This window comes from Tachysurus vachellii, chromosome 5, assembly GCF_030014155.1.
Source record: "Tachysurus vachellii isolate PV-2020 chromosome 5, HZAU_Pvac_v1, whole genome shotgun sequence".
Taxonomy (NCBI): Eukaryota; Metazoa; Chordata; class Actinopteri; order Siluriformes; family Bagridae; genus Tachysurus; species Tachysurus vachellii.
In genome coordinates, this window is record NC_083464.1 from 11,180,134 (window position 1) to 11,202,261 (window position 22,128).

At 37.9% G+C, this 22,128-nt stretch overlaps 1 protein-coding gene across 10 annotated transcripts in view; it reads right to left on the reverse strand.

Moving 5' to 3' along the window:
- LOC132845609 (receptor-type tyrosine-protein phosphatase mu-like) overlaps nucleotides 1-22,128 on the reverse strand; it is a 204,110-nt gene that overhangs the window by 101,623 nt on the left and 80,359 nt on the right. For all 10 annotated transcript variants that reach the window (XM_060869713.1, XM_060869711.1, XM_060869710.1 and 7 more), the window contains exons 4-7: nucleotides 18,713-18,791; nucleotides 13,427-13,548; nucleotides 12,262-12,436; nucleotides 2,971-3,264 (exon numbers count right to left, since the gene is read on the reverse strand). In XM_060869713.1, the coding sequence (XP_060725696.1) occupies nucleotides 2,971-3,264; nucleotides 12,262-12,436; nucleotides 13,427-13,548; nucleotides 18,713-18,791 (670 nt within the window). The remainder of the gene's footprint in view (nucleotides 1-2,970; nucleotides 3,265-12,261; nucleotides 12,437-13,426; nucleotides 13,549-18,712; nucleotides 18,792-22,128) is intronic.

Sequence of the window (22,128 nt, forward strand, 5' to 3'; positions counted from 1 at the left end):
AGGAGAAGTCAATGGCCAGGGTCGATGTGTGATACCCAGCATGAATGGAATGGCTGGTTTCTTTCTGCGTGTGTGAAATGTCATTCTAATGTAAGAGGCGTGTAGGCTGGGGCCAGGGCACATCATGGCATGCTGTGAGGTATGCTTGATCTCTGTCTGGCCTCTTTTAGCTTTTGAAAATTCTACCTGATGCAATATGATATCCCACACCTCCAGAGGTGTGATCCATCTCTGTCTTCTGCCTCCTGGGTGCATCTCATCACCTCTCCCAGCTCTAGACAGCAGCATGTATGGCTAGATGCTCCTGAAAGGGTTCAGTGTTTTTGGCAAAGCCTAAACTTTGACTTCATACATGTTATCAGCATTACCCTGTTGGCAAGATATTACAACAATCTGTCTTGTTTTTGATTTGATAGTGACAAAAAGCCTTCCTAGCTGTTTTTTATGGCTTGCAATCCTGAGGGGCTAAAAGCTAATGTTGAGCAGACAAGTGAATAAATAATGAAACTGTGATTTATGTAAATGGGCTTTTATTATGCCCTTAGCATCTTTTTGCCCATTGGCTGAGGCACAACATGGTGTGCTAATGGTTGGTTAGCGCAAACGCAAATGGAAAAGCGATTAGCTTGGCGTCAGAGAGAGATGCGGATACTCTTCTTCATTCCTGCCATCGCACTAATCACTGCAGTCATTTAAAAGAAGAGTCATTGCACCTGTTTAATTACTGTGATAATTGCGCACCGTTTGTTTGTAGCCCAGGGGGTCCCGAGCCATGTCGCTAATGTGCCCAGCGATTTTGACGAGTCCTTAATAACGTTAATGTATCTATGCCATTATGGGAGATGCATTTCCTCCCTCCAGGAGGGATACATGCACTGGACATTGTGTTAAATGGAGGGCTGTATGCCTGCTTATTATGCAGGGAAAACACTGAGAGAGTAAACAATAGCAGTGTTTATTCGATTGTAATGAACTTAGCATTAGCCTTCTCTTTGCCCGCTGCTAATGTTCCAGACAAGTTTTATGGATAGCTAACCAATAGTTGCTCCCTCAAGGCAAACCTAAATAGAAAAAAGAGTCCAGGACAAAGGCTACAGTTCTCTAACACACTCATTTTACACCCATGGTGGGTAGAGCCAGGTGTGTTGGGAATGAGGAAAACACTAAAATGTGCAGTGTAGAGCTAGTCCAGGATTCCACACATACACTATACTGTATGAGACGGAATTCAGCTGATCCATGGACTTTCAAATCCCTGAAGTGATTCAAAACTTTCAGATTAATAATAAATGTATTCTTAGACACTAAAAAGAATAGAAGAACATTTATTTCTGCTATTTTCCCAGTCATACACCTTCTCTTTGTAGTAGAAAAGAAACTTGAGTCTGGATATGAGACGAAAGACTAAGCAATGTTCTTTCTGATAAACAAGATTACTTGGTTGTATGACTAATTGAACACAGGCTATGACCCCTTCCACAGATTGCTGGAGAAACAATAGATTTACAAAAAAGTCAGCTGAAAGCCGCAGATGATTCAAAGGATTGTCATTGAAAAATACTGCCACAAATTCCTTTTATCGCATCCTGTGTTTGTGAAGCATTTCCCCAGCAATTTAGAGACAGATGGTTTATACAGGTATATATATTTTCTACACACAGATTTTTCCACTAAATGCAAATAGTTCTTTCCACTAACTCCCCAGCAATGAACCAACAGTTTATTATTACTGAACAGCACATACTTAATAGATAAGACATACTTAATGTTGTGGAACATCTTCAGACAGTCCTTGTTACAGTAAAAGTTACAGACATTCAGCAGGTTCATTCTTTTTATTTCTTGTGAAGTCAACGCAAAAATATGGAGGGACTGGAGACACAAAACAGGGGGCAGCACGGACAAGGTGCCAATCAAAGAGCACAATCACAATAACACAGCCTTTTACAGGCTACAGACAATTTTGAGATAGCAATCAGCCCATGTCACATGTCTTTGGGTTGGGGGACAATAACAGAGTACCCAGAGGAAACCCCTAAAGTGCAGGGATAACATGAAAACTCTGTGCACACAGGGGAGTGGTGGGACTCGAACCCCCAACCCTAGATGTGTGAGGGAAAATGTCTATACACCTTACAAAAGACATTAGCATGTCCTTTTATCACGTTTTTCTTTTTTAAAAGGTTTTTTTGAAATGAGTTTCCCATTATTGACCTGATACTACAGAAATTAGAACGACAGCATTAATATAAACATCTTATTCAAATTCTAGCTGGAATTTCACTTCTTTTGACTAACCTTAATTGAGAATTGAAAAGCACTGTATATTTATAGCTACTATTTACATATTGTAGCTCATTTTCTGAATAATGTAGCTAAATCTGAATAATGCTAGCATGCAAAGACACAGCTCGCTAGGTAACTAGGGATCTAGGTTACACTAAGTGTAGGTTTGAAATAGGTTTGAACCCTGTCTTCAACCAGGGCTCAGTGTCCTAAGATAATATCGGATTTCGGAGTTAATCTGCAAACACTATGGACAACTTATGGACAAAATAAGAAAGAATATTGTGGGCTCAGCAGGGACTCAAAATGCACAAGGAAAACTTAAACTTGCAGAATATTGAAATTACACATTGCTAATATGTTGTATTAAATGTTATTTAAGCTGATTATAATAATAAAACATGAAGCATTTTCCAGTCACACACTAAAAATATGATCTTAATACCAAGCATTTTTAGAAGCATGTGAAGTGTCTGTATGGACAGGGAATAACTGACTGTGTTATGAAAATATCATTTTCCTTCCAGACAGGACAAGAATGAACTCCCTATTAAGAAGCTTTCCAATCTGTTGTTGATATAAAGCTCACAGGAGGGACAACTATTCATTTCTTTACATATCATCGAGCAGCTCGGTTCATGAATAAAAGACACAGGAGGAGACAACAGAGGCTTAGGAACTCACCAGCACACTTGGTCCTGGCGCGCAGTGGTGGACCTGGAGCTCCAGTGCCACCCTCGTTGGGTCTTGTTAGAAGAACACTGATCTCATACTCTGTGTCTGGGTCAAGGTGGCCAATCTTGTGGTTTGGCTTATCCACTGGCTGGATGTCAATCAGGCTCCCAGACATGGTGCGGTACTCTACTTCCTTCTCGATGATAGGGCCGTCACCGTTGATTGAGTTAGCGTTGAGCTGGATCCACAGATAGGTGGCACCCACTGCGGTTAGCTGAGGTGGTGCGATTGGGATTGGTGGTTCTGAATGAGAAAAGGAACATCTTTTAAATGACAGCACAGACAGCTATGCTTTTAATGGTGTTCATTGTATTTAAAGATCAAATAAACAGGTAACCCCAGGTAAACCCAGTAAAGAGTGATGTGATGTAATAGCAAAATCAGGTTGGGATTCAATAATTACTCATTAAGAGGTATGATTTGAATATTTCCAATTAAATAAACTCTTCTTGTTCCATATTCTTGTTATTAGAGATATTAAAGCGTTTTTCATTTTTAATCATTTTACTGTATGTATTATTCTGCTGGATAAAATGCAGTAACTAACATTCAAGCTGCTTAAACTTGAAAAGAAATTCACCAGCTGCCTTAATGTGAGAAAGCTCAACAAAGACAAAACATTACTTTAAGTGTTTCATATTCAAAAACTGACAAACTCGAGTTCAATATTCAAAACTTGTCATGACAATCAGAGTTAAAGAGAAGAAATAAGTACATGTATCTTAACAGGGGCTATCAATATTTACAGTGTTCTTAAACCATAACAGATACAGAAGAGAAAAATGTACCAATAGTATAGGTTCGCAATGCCGGGTGGTAAGTATTGGCCCTAAAAATACTATTTTGGCTTTGTGTTTGTAGGAGGAGGTGGTGTAATAGCTATGTTATTTATGTTAACACAGCTTTGGACCATCGGATTTTAATATTAGCTGGTGCACTACATGGAAATATGAACTGAGTAACTGAAATAAATAGTTACTTACCCCAAACAAATACCCCTTTCTCAAATGTTATCAGAGTTAAATCTATGTTGGTGTGCAGGTCTTTATACTGTATAGATTGTGCTGGTGACAGAAGACAGTTTACACAGAGGTACTGACTTAAACCAATTAATTTCTGACCCTCATTGGTTTAGATTATGAGCTAAAATTCATTACTTATCACCCCTATGGTCCTGTTCCATTTCACCATTGACCCATTTTAGTGGGGTTTCATTATAACACACGCACACACAAACACACACACAGTTCTTCACTGAGAAGGATTTGACAACCTTAGTGCACAGCCTAGAAATCTATTACAATATATAAGAACATAAAGCCAATTTGTTTCCTTGTCTAGGAGAATTTGGTAATTTTATAATATCTGATGTGATGTTTTTGAGTGATGTTCTTCGTCTAATAGAAGCCTAGTTTGTCATGGAAACCTTATTTTTTTCCCTTTTGAGATTGCAAAGTTGCAATTTCGTATTTTGTTTCATTATGCCCCTGAGCCTCCTCATCTTTCATACAGTCACTGTTATTTTGGAAATTGCTGCCGTAGATCTGTGCTGAACTGCATGGCCATGAACTAATGAAGAGATGAAATGGCTCCTTCTCTCACTGGAGCCTGAGAGCAGTGGCAGGTTAGGTAACATGGCAGGTCTGTGGTGCAGAGCAAACATGGGATATGATATTGATTTGGGCCTCCGAGAGTGCCAATTACAGCTCTGGTAATGGGGCATCTGTCTTCCTGACAGTTGTGTCCAGGTGTGACCAAAGCTATGTGGTACAGAATGGTTGTAAAAAAAAAACAAAAAAAAAAACACCAATGTTCCTCTCCATCTTCTATTCTGATAAAATCAGGATTCCATAAAGTACAGTAAGGGAGTGGCAGCACGCTGATGGTGAGAAATCAGCACTAAACAAGACTATCTGAATAGTCACATCACATCATGTGTACTCTGAAAACCTCCACTCAAACACAGGGCAAACAACTGATAGCTGACATGCATGTCTATTTAAATACATGAATTCTAGGTCTGAATGTAAGGGAATAGCTTTCCAATGTTTAAGGCTATGGCATCAGAAACCCATAAAAGTCAGTATTATGGATTATAGTGTCCTAAACTGCACACTACAGTTTTACAGTAGGTAGCATTACTGCCTCACAGGTCCATGGTCCCATGCTGTGTATCTGAAGCTTTATCTGTTGTCCCTGTTTTCCAGTGGGGTTTCTATGACTTCCTCCCACCACCCAAAACCATGCTGATAAGTGGACAGGCTATGCTAACTTGGTGCAAATGTTTATGTGAATGTGTGTACATGGTGCATTGGAGCAGTGAAAGGTTGGTGTTTAAGGCTCTGGACTGTTCATCCAAAGGCTGTGAGTTTGAATCACAATACCATCAAGCCGTAAGTGTTGGTCTTTAAGCAAGGCCCTCATTAGAGGTTAGAGAACCCTCATCTTTTATAAAAGCAGTCACCAAATAAATAAAAGTAGAAATGTAATGGAGGGTAATTTAAGCTGTATTTTTATCACATGCTCAGTGTTTTTCACAGTTTTTCATTATGAATATGAATGAATGTAAATATTTAGTACAGTTGTATACGATTTGGGATGCAATCAAAGTAGCCTAGTTTCCACTTTCAGGCCTCTGTGAATCTATTAAAAAAGTCTTACTCAGCCATTTTGTTAAAAAAAAAACAAAAGAAAAACCCCAAACCAAAAAACCCATCTTGCTGTATCAAATGAGCGGAAGGTGAGAAATGCTGAGCAGATGAGGTAAAGTTGAAAAAGATGAATGAGATATTCTCTGTGCACTCTCTAGAGATTTCTGTTTGCTTGTTCTGCTTGCTAGGCTGAACAGCCAATCATACACCTTGCACCGTTGCCTGCTGATGATGCTGATGAGTATCAAAAACACAATACCTGGATGCGGCAAGGCACTGAGGAGGTTCTAAGCAGAAGTCTTTAATGTTGGTCATTCATGTCCCAGTGTCATGCTGGTCTTATGTCATTGGATGAGCATTACCAAATATAACACAGCTGATTAAATCAGTTTAACATTGATTGTGCTGAGAGAAAAATCTACTTTGCTGCATAGGTTAATTATGGTAACTTTTCCTCTCTCCACTGAATCATATCAAGTTGCATTACTGGCAATTGAAAGGGCCTGGTCTTGCACATACAAGAGGCCAGGCAAGTGCAAACAAGGGTACACAGGCAAAAAAAAAAAAAAAAAGTCTGGAAGCTCAGATTGTATCTTTATCAGCATCCAAACATATGACATGTCCCCTTGTCAAAACACAAGCCTCCATGTCTGTCTCCACGGCTGTATAATATTGCATGTGGCAATTTAAATGTCTTTCTCTCTCACTCTCGCTCTTGTAAGCCCACTCCCTGTGGCCCTGTCTGACATCTCAATTTCAGCCTGGCAGACACGGAACAGGTGTAGACGCCCACAGTGTGGGGGTAAGGTATTGTCTCCAAAAGAAACAAGCCTTCACGCCACATTCATTCAGTGCTGGCTTATACAAGATAAAGTGACATTTCAATCTGGCCGGAAAACACATTTTAAAGCAGAGATTGTACGGAGGATTGTACAGAGACAGCAATGTATCACTGGCTCCATTCTGTCCATGTGTCATTATGTTTATTTGAGTTTTGGCAGGAAGGGGCATAGAGGTCTGATTGATCTGACATTCATCTATCTGTTTTTTTCCTATGCTTTCATTGTGATAACATAGCCGTTGATGCATCTTACCACAAGTCAACATATTATAACAGATTCTTGGCTTATCTCTACGGATATTGATCATTTCAATGATGGTTTAAAAACCATTTGTCAACATCCAAGTAAAAAAAAAGAAAGAAATCTGTGATTCAGAATTAAATGGTGTTGAATTCATATTCTGGAGAATTAAACATCTAGAAAATATACAAAATGCTAGAGAGCAGTTCATCCTTAACAGCTCAAATATTCTAATTAAAGCCTATTAAGCCTATTACAGTACAAGCATTAGTTTATCAGTTGTCCTCGCTTCAGACATCACTCCCACAAACTCCTGGATGAATGTCATCTGATTGAGTGGAGTCTACAGGATTGCCCTTTAGATGTGTCTCACATTTTTTTAAGGCCAAGATGTGAATTCACTGTATAGACTCATTAATTTGCATGACTTTTTTGAATGAACGATCTATTGTGACTATGGTCTGTTTTTGTAGAGACATCGCCTTTACATTTTCATGCAAACCTAAACATGACGGTAAACAAAAAAAACTGTAATTGATTGCTTTACTTTTCAGTCGTAAGCCCTCTGTAGTGGTCCTTGACCCAAGCTTCTATAGAGTCCAGACCTGTTGCTGTTAATCTGAAGGTCTGGCTACACGAGACTAATTATTCAGTAACTACAGCGAAAGTAATGTTGTCAGGAGAGTGAAGAATCTACAGTAAAACTGGGCCAGCTGACAACTCCCAGGAGGTTAAGAGGTTACACTTTACAGGTCACCGAGAAAGCCATTACAACCATGATGTGGTGAACTGGTTTACAGGCTTGACTGCTACTGACCATACTGAGCATGTGTTTTAAAGCATACAGCTGTGTGTCTCCATGCCACTGCACCTGGCACACATACCCATTCACTAAAACCCTGCTCCACATTTGGATATATTTAGAATTATATGGCCATGCAACCTTAGCACTATGCCCACATGATCTCTCTGATATAATCCACTCTTTCTGTGTAACAGTGCCAGGTTTGCCGTCTCCCAAGGAAGCTATTTGTTATTTAAGGGTCACTGTTTCTACTCTGTTATCTGGCTACCCTGTTATTTAGACTTGGTTTGGTCTTGGTTCAACAAAGTTTTCCAATGCAAGACAAGCTTTTGTAGATGCCACGAAATTTGAGGTTCTATGCAAGAGAAGATAAAAGCACTCCAAAACCTCTCTGGGGTAAAGCCGTTTTCTGAAACAGCATGCAGAAGCACTTCCTACAGCACCTCAAGCACTCATCCTGTCCATGACACACCAAGATGACTGTCTTCTGTTGTGTCTGCGACTTAAACATTCGGCTACAAAACTTCTCATTCTAGCTTGCTTAATGTTTGCAACAAAATAGCAGAGCTTTTAGATTACAAGCCGAACATTTAAACAGATTCAAAGTTATGGTAATCTGGTTGTTAAACTAATGTATTTAGTAACACATCAAATGGTATGCTACTGCACTAAATGCTATGTCAATGCACTGAAAGATTCTAACATACTATTTTGACATACTGTTTATTTCCTATTTATTGGAAAACTGTCTTCAAAAGTTGCATGAGCTAGAGATTTTTACTTTTATGCTAAATTAATTGTCTTAGATATAAAGCTTGCAGGATAGATTTCAACAATATATATGATTTTGGTAAGGCAGAATTCATACACAATGTAAGCAGTGCTGCCATGTCTACCTTTGTTTTTGCCCAGTCTTTGGTCATGGTAGAGATTAGGCCATTTAGGTTTTAAATCCAAATATGGATTATAGATATTTGGAACACTAAACCAAAACAGATATCGACACTGGCATTGCAATGTACTCCAAGTATAGTGAATATGATTTGGACATTTGGGACAAAGATTTTTTCTCGGAAATGCTTTGACTTCTGCCCTATTCCTCTATCCACTCTTTCCTTCTGGACACCTACCATGCAGAAAAAAAGACTAAATGAAAGAAAAACAGAAGGATACAGCACACCTGTGGCAGCTGCAGGTGTATGCTACAATGCAATATGCACACTGGTGGCCTGTAATGGCCGTATGGGGTTGTGAAACAAAGTGTAAGAACAGAGTGTGGATGATTTATGTAAGCCATCATGCTGCCTCAGGAGGGCAGGTCAGCTTTGTTAACCTGCAGACTTTGGGCATGCTGTTGTACATGTTGCCCTCGGCCAACTCTTCTTAGTATTGCACTAAGCACAGCCTGAATTAGTGTTCCCTTCAACAGAAGCTCATAATGAGATGCATCAGCCTTGCAACGCGAACAGGTTGTGCTCAATGAGCGCATCGGATACACGGCTGGAAAATGGGGTAATGTTTAATCGGGAAACGTGGCACAGCTACTGCGACTGAAAACACTAAAAAGGAATTTGGGCAAATAATAGGAAGAAGATGTTGCCATTGTAATGCACTCTAATTACAAGCTCATAGAAGTGGCACCTTCTGTAATATCGCCTAAATAATGATGAAAAAAGCAAGACGCCAGACAATAACCAGCTTCTGCTGTGTGTAAAAAAATCATAGCAAGATTTAGTGCTAAACACTCCAGCACACTTCAGCTCATTTACACTGACAGGGCTCATATATATCTCACATACCAATGACTGCACACACACACGCACACACACACATACACACACACATACACACACACAATATTTTGCACTGAGACAACCACTCACAAGCATACCATTAAGTACAATACAATACAATACAACAGAGCAAAACATTATAGGAAAAAAAAAAATATTTACTAGCCAGCAGTTGATTTTACGATAAAAGCAAATCCTAAAGTGTTTTATTCACCTTATACACAGGAATTTACCCACAGATTAAAGAACATCCAGCTGTCCTGTAGAAACACCTTGCCTAATTGTTAAACGAACGACTTTTACCCAGCGCTAAGTTGTGCTAAAGTTTGATAAATAACATGAGTAACAACACATCTAATATCTGCCATACAATTCTGTGTTGGAGAGGTTACTATAGAGACAATAGATTGTTAGAATAAGCACATTAATATAATGCTATGAATTGAATTACAGCTAGCACTAAAGTCTGAGCGACTGTTATTGAATATTAACACCTTCTGCCTAATAAGATTTCATGAATTAAACCGTGTTGTTCTTTTACTCTCATTAATCATATCAGGTTCTAGGAATAAATGTTAGTATATACTGTACAAGAATTAAACATGTGATTTCAGTGTCTGTGGCTTGATTGCATTGTTATATTCTTAGACAACTTTATAAATGACCAGATCTAAGAAAAGCTGTAAAATATTCTAGCTGGCTAGCTAACTGTGAGTGACTAAATGAAACACTTCCCGAATTAGTTACAGTCGCAGAAAGTAAAAAAAGTTTCTGTTTCAAACATAAAATGTGACTTTTGCGCCGTCTTAACAAATTTTAACCAAAACAAAAATCCCATTTTTCAGTTCTGAGGTACTTTAAAGCCAAGAGCTATGAAATATATGAGACAAACTTATGGCAAGAACACTGGAAAAGTGCCATTGAGAAATGAAAAATAAGGAGTTTGTCTTAGGCCACACACTTTGCTGTTTAACAAAATACAGTATCGTGTGGAAGAATTGTGTTTCCTGCTGTTTTATGATTTACACTGTAATGATATTCGTGCACAGATGGAAAAGTATTTAAATGTTGCGCTCTTTTATTTCAGCCGTTGCTCTGTCAGAACCAGAGACAGTCGATATTGGCCGTGTGTTTGAGAAATCACACACACACACACACATACACACACACACACACACAAACACACACGCGCACACACACACACACACAAACACACACACAAACACACACGCACACATACACACACACACACAAACACACTCACACAAACACACACACACATACACACGAACACACACGCACACACACACACACACAAACACACACACACAAACACACACACACACACACACAAACACACACACACAAACACACACACACAAACACACACACACACACACACAAACACACACACATGCACACACACACACACACACAAACACACACAAACACACACACACACACACACACACACACACACTACTGGCTGTAGCTTGTTCTCTCCCAAACAGAAAGACTAAATTAAACTACTCTCATTTTATTCTAAACATCAAAACAAAAATGTATTTCATTACACCACTGGATTCACTTGCCTCAGTATAAAGAGCACAATATTTCTCATCGAAATCACCATGACTAACTATATTTATATGAATTCTACCCCATAGGCTCAATGACACCTACAGTGCTGTTTAGATTTCTATTTATTTGTATGCAGCATCAAACATCTTTCACCGTACTGGCAAGTAACAAGGCTATTCTATTCTATTCTATTCTATTCTATTCTATTCTAATCTATTCTATTCTCTCATGCTTCATGCTGTTGAATTCTATTTCTCTCTCTTTGCCCTGCCCCTGTGACACAATATTCTATGTTTCTGTTCAATTCTATTTCAACATTTTAACTACATCACTCTACTCTATTCTATTTTCTATTCTATTTCATTCTGCTCTTCTAAAAGTAACGTGACATACAGCTAAGTACGGTGACCCATACTCAGAATTCGTTCTCTGCACTTCACCCATCCAAAGTGCACACACACAGCAGTGAACACACACACCGTGAACACACACCCACAGCAGTGGGCAGCCATTTATGCTGCGGCGCCCGAGTAGTGGGGGGGTTCGTGCCTTGCTCAAGGGCACCTCAGTTGTGGTATTGCCGGCCCGAGACTCGAACCCCGGCCCGAGACTCAAACCCCGGCCCGAGACTCAAACCCACAACCTTAGGGTTAGGAGTCAAACTCTCTAACCATTAGGCCATTTTACTCCATTTTATTCCTTTTTTTGCTCGGCTTTGCTACTCTTTCCATTTTAATGTTTTATTCAATTTCCTACCATATGCAATCTATCCTATGTAGTCGTTTTACTCCACTGTATTCTGTTTTACTCTATTTCACTCCATTTTGCTCGGCTATATTTGGTACTAATTTATACTTCACTCAATGCCACTCTTTTCTACTCTGCTGTTGCATTCTATGTTCTAAATCTTCTGCTTTATGCTACTCTTATTCTTTACTATTTTGCTCTTGCATTCTATAATAGTCTACCTCTTTTACTCCACTCTATGCTACTCTAATCTATTTTGCTCTATTTTCCTAGGTTACTTCTAGTTAACTGTTTTACACAGTAATTGCTACTCTATTGTGCTGATATATTCCACAGTGTTCTATTTTTTATTTCTTTATTCTGCTTTATTACATGCCATTGTATTGTATTCTGCTGTTGTATTCTATTTTTCTTTTCTTTTGTATTTTTTTCTTTTCTATTCTATTCCAAAATATTCACAAGGGATGAGAAGTTGTAAAATGAGTTAAATAAGCTAACTGTTGCTCTTTCGATCAAAAAGCCTTGCTTTTCAGTGATTAATTGAAATCCCAGTAAGATTTGTGATAAGGTTTATGACTTACGCTTCACAATGAGCTCAGCGTAGCTGGACACGCCCACTCCCTTGTCTGAATGGACGATGCAGCGGTAACGGCCTGAATCCCCCTTAGTGGTGTTCACCACGTCAAACGTTGCCATGTAGCGCCTGGGGTTCACTGGCCTGGTGTCCTTCATCGGAGCCTCTCGGCCTCCGATACCCTGAGAAGAATAAGAGGAATTTCAGATATTCCTTTAATAATAGAGTAAACAAAAACATTCCTGTCTGTTAGAAAACATTCCTGTGACCTGGGATGTGTGACAGAATGGAAGGCTGCTGTAAAATTAGCCAAAATGGAAAACATGAACATGAATAATTTAAGCAGTTAGAGGGGCTCAGCATCCCTGAGGGATAATTTAGAGAATAGTTTGAGGCATGCGTTTGATGTCTGATCACGAGGCCTGGACATTCCTCAAGAGTGTTTATCAGTGAATGAAGCAAAAAGCAGGCAGGCAGCTGCTGATCTCCTGGGAAGGAAGTACACACAGCCTTGGATTGCTCATAGAGCGGGAACTTGGTGTATAACATGGTTTTATTACAGTGTATAAAACTTTAGAGAGAAAAGTAGTTTCAGCCAAACTGACTCAATGAACTGGATACATCCTCGCAAACTCTAATCTAAAGTGAGTTTCAATATGAGACTGTTCAGCTTTGTGTGTGTTTGTGTGTGTGTGTGTGTGTGTGTGTCTATGTGTGCACATTTCTGTACTTCTACATACTCTGGATTCTAAGAAAGAAAGGGAAAGAAATGTGTTCATTCTTCTCTGGGCATGCGCACACACACACACACGCGCACGCACACACACACACACACACACACACACACGCACACGAACATGCACACGCACACACAGACACACAGACACACACATACACAAAAAACACACACACCAAACTCACATGCACTTCAACATCCAAAAGCACATAACTGTGTGTCCTTGTGCATGCACATCCGCATGCTGTGGACAGATGGGGACATTTATTCCTCGGAAATATTTCTTCATTAATGTCATGAGACGCATCGCTCTAATCGACTGTGTTTCATCTTCGCTGTTACAAAAAGCCGAGTACGACATTAATAACCGGGAAGTTTGGAAAATAAGATAAAGCAGCAAACCATTAGAAGGCAGGAAGCAGAAACACAGTGTTACCTGTAACCACAGCTTGTAGTTCATATGGTCCTTGGGCTGGCCGTTGATGGTGCAGTGAAAATTAGCTGTTTGTCTTGCATTAACCTCGACACCTTTAATATGCAGGAAGTGTGGTGTACTCACTGCAACAGAAACACACACAAATCTTAGTGGGTCCATTTCTATTCGCATACATGTCTAACATTACTATAATGAACCTTATGATCAGTAAGATGGCTTTATGGGATATTGAGCAGTAGTTTGTGTTATTTCCTCTTCTAGCTCCAGCTTCAAATAAATATAAATCAATACGTTTTTATATTTATACTGGGTTAATTTTACAAGAATCTTTATATATAATGATATATATTATAGAATCATATAGATCTACCACATCCATACCAGGGAGAGGAGTTTCTACACGTTAACATTTACTTAGAAAAAAGAATGTATTAAATTAATTTATAACGATGTCTAAGGGCAGTTGTCACATTTCTTAATATGTGCGTTATATATTATATATATATATATTATATTAAGTGCGTTAAAAAGACATGAGAAAATGTCTTACAAAGACTGTTTTTAATTTTACTCAAAAAACTTACTTTAAAAAGTAAGTTTAAAAACTTACTTTAAAAACTAAAGCAATATGATAAAGAGCAATTTTGGTTATTTACAATTTGACAGAATTGACAGAAAAAGTACAGAAATAAAAAAAAAAAATAATTTTTGTCTCAATAAAAACTGACATTTATTTGTACAGTTAAAAATAAGAATGTATTTATATTTATTCAGTAAATTTCAAATACATTTGCCTAAAGAAATCACAAAGATTTCTATTAGAAGTAAATGCGATATTGAACTTATTGTTAAATGTAATCGCTCATACCTCTAGAGTATTTATTTAAAATCTTAAATAAAACCAGTATTTTTTTTTTAAATAATTCAGATCCAACCATGGCCTGTGCCCCCTGTCTTATATTCCCCCAAGGTAAATATGTCGGAACTCTGATGTGTTTTTTCTTCCAGGTCAGCTGTGTTAAAGTTTTCAATTAGGATACTGTGCTGAGAGGCAATGAGACCAAGCAGCATTTCTGGTCTTTATTCCAACCAGTGAATGCAGCCTGTCAGCTTCAGCTCAGGTTCAAGGCAATTGAGGAAGGTTTTACAGACACAGCATTAAAATACCCTGGGAAACAAAAAGAGGCAGGATTCAGCTGATGGCTTTGGGCTTTGGATGATTTTTTTGTTCACACTAAGGCCTCACCATGAGCAGTGAACTCGCCAAATATCCTCATTAAAGGCTGATTATAGACTAATGTTATTATACTTTCTGACAACAAAGGGAAAAACATTCACATGGAAACTGGGTTGATGTGAATACATAATGGAAAGTTTTATATATATAGATTACAAAGACCACAGGTAAGGATGAAGGATGAAAGTCCATGTTAATTGAATTAAGCACACACACTCACACACACACACACACACACACACACACACACACACACTGCTTTGAGAAACGGCTTGTACGTAACACACAGCAATGAAATCAGGCTTCAGATCTCTGGCCTGCTGTTTCTCTTTCTCTTCATTCATATATGGGTTGATGTGGACAGACTGTGTGACTCGTACTTAATTTTCAGCTAGAATTCAAAACGTGCTAAATTCCTGCTAAAGAAAAGTTTGGATCATGTGACCCAGCTGTTTTAAGATTAAAACTTGTCAAGTGGAATTTTGAAAAATGTAACAAGGTTTTTCGAATTTTGTTGAAACTGTATAACTTTATATGTAACAATAACTTAATGAATTTAATAATGTTGATTATTAAAGTAGCATTGAAGCATTCGTTACTCATTTCTCACTGTCTGAAACTGTTATGTGCAGTGTTCTTGTACACTGGAAGCAGCTGAGCATCTGGTTACAATATATTTCAGGAATTTTTGCTTCAGTTCAATTCATACCAGGCACTATGTCAGCTACATGGTAATATATTAACATGTTAGCACTTCATTAGCATTGGGGCATACAGTAGGACCCAGAAAACTGTTACTAAGGTACACGTGAGGAGAAGTGTGAGTGTTTCAATGCATTGTTGTGGCATTGAATAAAAACAAATCCGGTTTATTGCATTAATACTGAAATCATATTTAACCTTTTTTCATTTATGGTGACCTGTACAAGAACCAATAACAAACAAAGTCACAAAAGTAAATCAGTTAATCACTGAAATGGAATCAATTTCCACTAGGCTAAATGTGCTGTAGATATTAATTTGCATGTTTGGTCACGTTTATCATAACTAAAATCTACATATTCTGAAGAATCCTAATTCTTTGATTCTAAATCTCTAAATTTATTATTTAGATATTTTTAATGTCTTATGCTGGAATAATTGAATTATTTAAAGAACTCAAACATTTCATATATATATATATATATATATATATATATATGTATTCATTCATTCATTCATCTTCTACCGCTTATCCGAACTACCTCGGGTCACGGGGAGCCTATCTCAGGCGTCATCGGGCATCAAGGCAGGATACACCCTGGACGGAGTGCCAACCCATCGCAGTATATATATATATGTATATATATATATATACATATATATATATATGTATATATATATATAAATATACGTATATATATATATACACACATATACACATATACACACATATATGTTGCCTGAGCCCTCAGACTTGCTCATTGGGGACAAATACACATACACACATACATACATACATACACACTGTGAACTGTATATATCTTGAATTTTTATTATATTAATTCTTTATACTTCTCCTTATGTTTATCTTTATCTTTTGTTCTATGTTTATGTTCTGTAAAGCTGCTTTGTGACAATGTCCATTGTAAAAAGCGCTATACAAATAAACTTGAATTGAATTGAATTGAACATATATTTACACACATATTTTTATATATATATATATATATATATATATATATATATATATATATATATATATATAAAAAATGTGGTGATCAAATTCTAAAAAAATCACATAATTCATGTAGATACTTCAGTAAAATGCAATAAACAGGGTATGCAGAAAAATCAGCGAGAGAAATAAGTATGTGGGAAATATCAGGAGGCAAAGATCTGATAGGAAGCTGAAAGAATTATGGAATGACTGATGGAATAAGCGAGGGACCGACACAGCATGAGAGCAGAAGATGAAGGGGTGAAAAGTCAAACGCTGCGAGAGAGAAGTGGATTAGCAGGTGGAAGACAGAAGGTGAAAGCTGAGATGGAGTGAAGAGCGGTTGCAAAGAGACACCAAACAGCTCAAACAGCTTTACAGGCATCACTCTTCTCGTTTTCAAGCCTGAGCTTGACAGGGAATGAAGCTTGAAGGTGAAATAATACGATGTGGAACTTATAAGACATGACCACTAATAACATAGCCATGTACCATATCGCAAATATTACATCTAAAAGAATTAAACAGCTTGTGGGAGAAAGGAATACATTATCTCATCTTGACTGATATCATAACAGATATGAGGCCATGCTACCAGAGTTCATCCTGAATGACAAGCCAAATGAAATGAAAATGATCTTAATGTTAATGCATCTGTCCTCTCTCATTTCCGTGGCTTTGTTATATGAAAAAGTTTAGGACCAGATAAAATGTAACACAAATTTGGTGTACATATAATTAATTTACGATTGATCCTTGCAAGCTATTTTCACATTATTATGTTGGCTTTGTAGAAGCCAGCATTCTGTTTTCCTATTTAAGCTTAGACAAAAATTTATAAAATTTAATACAGCCTAGGGCTTTCGAGCCACTTGCACCAAATTCGGATATGTTGTAGACCCTGCTCTGAAGTTTGTTGCTGTTACTTTTCTAAGTGATCCGAGTACCGCTACTTCCGGTACCGGGTCTCAAATGGCCTTTTTTCCCATAGACTCCCATTATAAAATTTGGAGGTTTATAACTCGGCAAGCTTTCGAACTATCTACACCAAACTCGGCCAGGTCCTTTAGGGTGAGACTCTGAACAAAATTTTAACTTGGTGTACCGACTGGCCTTCCGGTTGTGCCACAGCCCCGCCCCGTGACATATCAAAACACTCAGAACAATGAGGGGGAACTTCCTCACATGTATTCTGATGAAGTCACGTGACGTCACATGATGTCACGTGAAAATACAAAATTTTGCACAACATGGGCATGTGACATATCAAAACACTCAGCCCAATGAGGGGAACTTCCTCAGGAGAATTCAGATTGCCTCCAAATGTTTTTCTGTCCACTTGCCTCCACTTGCCTCCAAAAAGCACCGGCCTTTGAGAATACTTGCCTCGTCAAAGCCAACATCAAAGTTTGTCGCGACGAACTTTACAAATCTAGTTGATAAATTAGTCTCGTGTGGTGTCCAGGGTGGTGTGTTAAATCACATAACCGCAACAAATGCCTTATACCAATTACTGTCATTATTTCTTCTGCCAAGTGACCGGTCTCATAACAAAGCGTCCATGCCCAATCTCCAGGGAACCATGCGTACTGAACAGGGGAATGTGGGCGGAGCCGTAATTAGTGCAAAACAGTGATGACATAAACAAAGCCGTCATTCAAACCAATCAACTGCCAGTTTGAGGAAAAAAACACTAAGACTAGTGCAGTTATTTTATTTTATTCCTTTTTTATTGTTGTTATTTTGGTGCATTAATAGCTATTTGTTTTTTTTAATCATTTTTGATCTGTTTTATTTGTATAGATTTACAAAAGAATTAACATTTTCTTGATTTAACAGATCTTCAATCTGCTGTTACCCGAGCTGTCAGTTTCATTTCAATCTCAACTAGCTTCTTATTCACTACATACGCTCACTACAGATAATATGACATAACAGCCTAACTTCTCTATATTTTCCTAAATTATTTACACAGCTGCTGATTAGATCTCTGGCCACCACTGAAAAAAAAAACACTTTTTTTGTGCTAAACACAAAAAATTCATGTGAAATAGCCCATATTTAAAAACATGATTCAACTGATATTTACTTTTACAGTTGCTTAATTAGCTCATCACCAGGGAATGGTGCTGGATTAATAAATGTACCAGGCGCCACTTTTACTAACGCAACAATGTTCACAAAAAAGCTGATAATTTTCTATTTTGAAATGGCCTGTTTATAAATAATCTCACAGGAAATTCTTGTAATATTCTTTTATTCGGGCTTCGGCAGATAGTGTATTTTTGGGAACAAAATGCATGTGTTTCATGGTGCATAAGAAAGAAAGAGTGACAGAGAGAGAACTTACTGCACTGATGTCCCTGGAGTGAAATGTCCTTAATAGCCAACAGACCGGGCTGTCCTGAGGTCACAACTTCAAAGATGAGCTGGAGAGAGAAAGAGAGAGAGAGAGAGAGAGAGAGAGAGAGAGAGAGAATGAGTTTAAATGATTAACATTAAATCAAAACAATTCACAATAAATGCATAAAGATCTCAGGTTAATGTTATGGAAATGAATCAGATGTTGATGGATTTTTACTACACTTGTGTATCTCACAGGACCCAACAAAAAAGCCTTTTTTCCCCTTTGTAGTGTGTGAAAGCAGGTGGACACATAGGAAGCTTGCAGATCAATGAAAGGCCACAATGATTAACATGACAGCGTGCAGATTACTGTTTTTCATCCATTCATCATTAGTAACTGCTTTATCCTGTTCAAGGTCACAGATTGTGAAAAACAAGTTTGTCTAAGGCAATAATAATTGCAGGACTGATCAGTAGGACTGGGTAGGAAACCTGTAGCTTGTGAGCCTCAGTGTGAGTTTGTTCTCTGTTAGAATAAACAGTTGAACAGTAGAAAACTGTAAAAACGGTGAACAGCTGGTTACGCTCCTATATTTACAGATGACTGTGTGTGAGTCTGTTCTATTCATACATTCATCAAAACCAACAGGCGTCTTGTTATTGTGAGAAAACTGATTTCCCATATGCCTCAGTGGAGTCAGGATTCCATGACCTCTTTACATTACTGATTTGGGTTTCCTAAAGCAGCCGCTGTGAGTCGTCTATCAATTGATCTTTTTTATAGGCAACACTGTGCAGTGTCACTCTCTCACTCTGACCACACAACAGATGGAGAGAAAGAACGACAGAGGAAAACGGAAAGGGGGGAGGAATAGCAATGTGTCTCACTAACCCTATCACTCAGGAAGCAACTGGTTAAAACACACATTCTGCTTTTTCCTGTGGGCTCACATTTCTGGAAGCCTGCTACAGACTCGGATTACATCAGATTTGACGTGTGGAAACAGCACCCACTTATCCAATCATTTCCACTCAATGTCTCAATGATTTTTATTTCTTCTTCCATCTCTCATCAAACTCAACAACTCTCGAAAGTGACTTTCCAACTTGCAGGAGGACAGAAAAAAGTTGATTTGATGCTTTTTAAGGTTGAGTGTCAAGATTGTTGTGTGGAAGAAAAATACAACTAATGGAAAAACATGTGTTTGTGAGAGTGCTGATACGAGGAAAAGTGAAAAGTGTAATGGAAAGAGAGTGCAATGACGCAGGTCTACAGAGCTACAGAAATATTTTGACATATTTGTAAGTCTGTGGAATAATAATAATAATAATATTCACCTGCATTATTTTATCTTTTTTCTATAGAGCTTTAAACAATATTTGCTTAAACTAGCTTTACAGAAATGTAGATTAGGATCTCAGTGACAGCGACAATGACAGGGAAAAACTGCATGAGACGACATGAGATAGAAACCTTGAGAGGAACCAGACTCTTTATTATAAGATAAAAAAACCTGCTAAAATTATATCACTGCAAATTTCCTCTTCTTCCTCTCTCAAAGGAAAAGAGTAAATTCTTTTTAAACCATTTAGTCTGCCCTTGAGTTAATACAAAATAGACGTCTTTTTAAATACAGAAATGTGGTCAGCTTGTCTAAAACGTATCATTCTATTTTATAAACCTGTATTTCTCCTGTTAAAAAAGACTTGTGGGTCGATAATAACAGCAGGTGACAGTTTTTCCTCAAACCCATTTACGTTGCCTAGTAGGTCTCGAGTGTGTCACTCCAATGAACGCTGAACAAAGATCACCCAAACAAGTCATTAAATGCTAGATAACACTGAGAATGCGCTTAAACGTGATGCTTTTTAGGTCATTCAAATGGGTTTAAATTGATTTTCATTCTGCTTTATTCTGAGCAATTGTAAGTGGCCTGGCCGCTAATTAGAGCTTTATGAGGGGCTAATTTAAAAGAAAATGAAAAGCCAGTCTTGGGCATGTGAAATGTCATGGTGAGCTGGAGGGAGATTAAATCTGTGGTGTTGATGTGTGTCACCACACTACATAGTAAAAACCTTCTGGTCCCAAGAGGTCTCTTAAATATGGTCAATGTGCCATGGGTTCTCTGTTGTTGGACTGTTTTCATTAGCTGAATGTATAATTGCTCAATTACTGAAGCCATTATGGCTTCTTACGAATCTGCATTATATATAGAAGCAATCACTGTGAGACAAAAGGCATACAGAGACATTTATTTTGTTTCCTTCTCTAGTTTTTGGATTCCATACACAGCAGAACGGATTGCCTAAATAGTATGAGTCTGTGATGGGTCTGAACATTACAGTGGACAATTGTCACTTTTGTCATCTTGATCGATGTGTATATATAATTGTTCATTGAGCTACAAGCTCTCCACTTTGGTTCGGAACTGATCACGCACGAGTGGTCTTTTCCTCACCCCTTTAATTGTGATCCAGATGCTATAAATTGAAGCACAATAACTTATTTCAGAACCAAACACCACGAAATGTCAGTGAAGATCAGAGAGCACCGGGGCACGGACATTAGCATATTCAAAACGCATGCTGTTATTTATTAAAAGTTTTGAAAAGCGACCAAACTCGAGGAGTAATTAGAGCCGGTGGCGTTCTCTCATTGTACAGCAGGAGAAAAAGTGCAAAGGGAGATGTGAAAAGGATAAAAACACAAACCGTGCAATTACAAAATAAGAGACAAAGTAAGTTCTCAGTACCAGGTGGTTTCATTTTGACAAACACTTAAGATACTGTGCAATTATGCAAACCCATAATTACCTCTCTATAGCTAATTATCTACAATAACATGGATGCAGATCCTATTGTTAATCATTGTAATATTAAGAAGTCGCAACTGCAGGCTTCACCAATAACATCTTGCTGTTGATGGAGAAGTTTCTCCAGCCACCCACCCTAAATACCCAGCAGGTGGTGGTTATTACACTGGAGAATTCCTCCTCCTTCTTCTTCTTCTTCTTCTTCGTCTGGAGAGCTGCACCCGTATGATAATATATTACATACACTTGTCTACATGATGTTTCTCTGTTGCTGGGAAGTCAACTGTATATGACCACTGTATATATCTATCTACTATATAGCCATTAGACCAGAGACTAGCTAAAGAACTGGAGAATCTTCACAGATTTTTATAGAAATGTAATTGCTAGGATTAGCAATGTAAGTTAGTTGTGTGTAAGAAAGGAGTTTTAATAAAACTGGACCTAATACTCTGCTCTTGATATTAAACAGACATCTGAATGTAAGCTTAAATTTGGCTATACATAGCTACATTCAACCTTTACAAAAACATTTTTCCTAGTGAAATAAAATCAATTTAAACCCGAGATAAATCGAGATAAAACACATAATTTAGCATTAAACTTA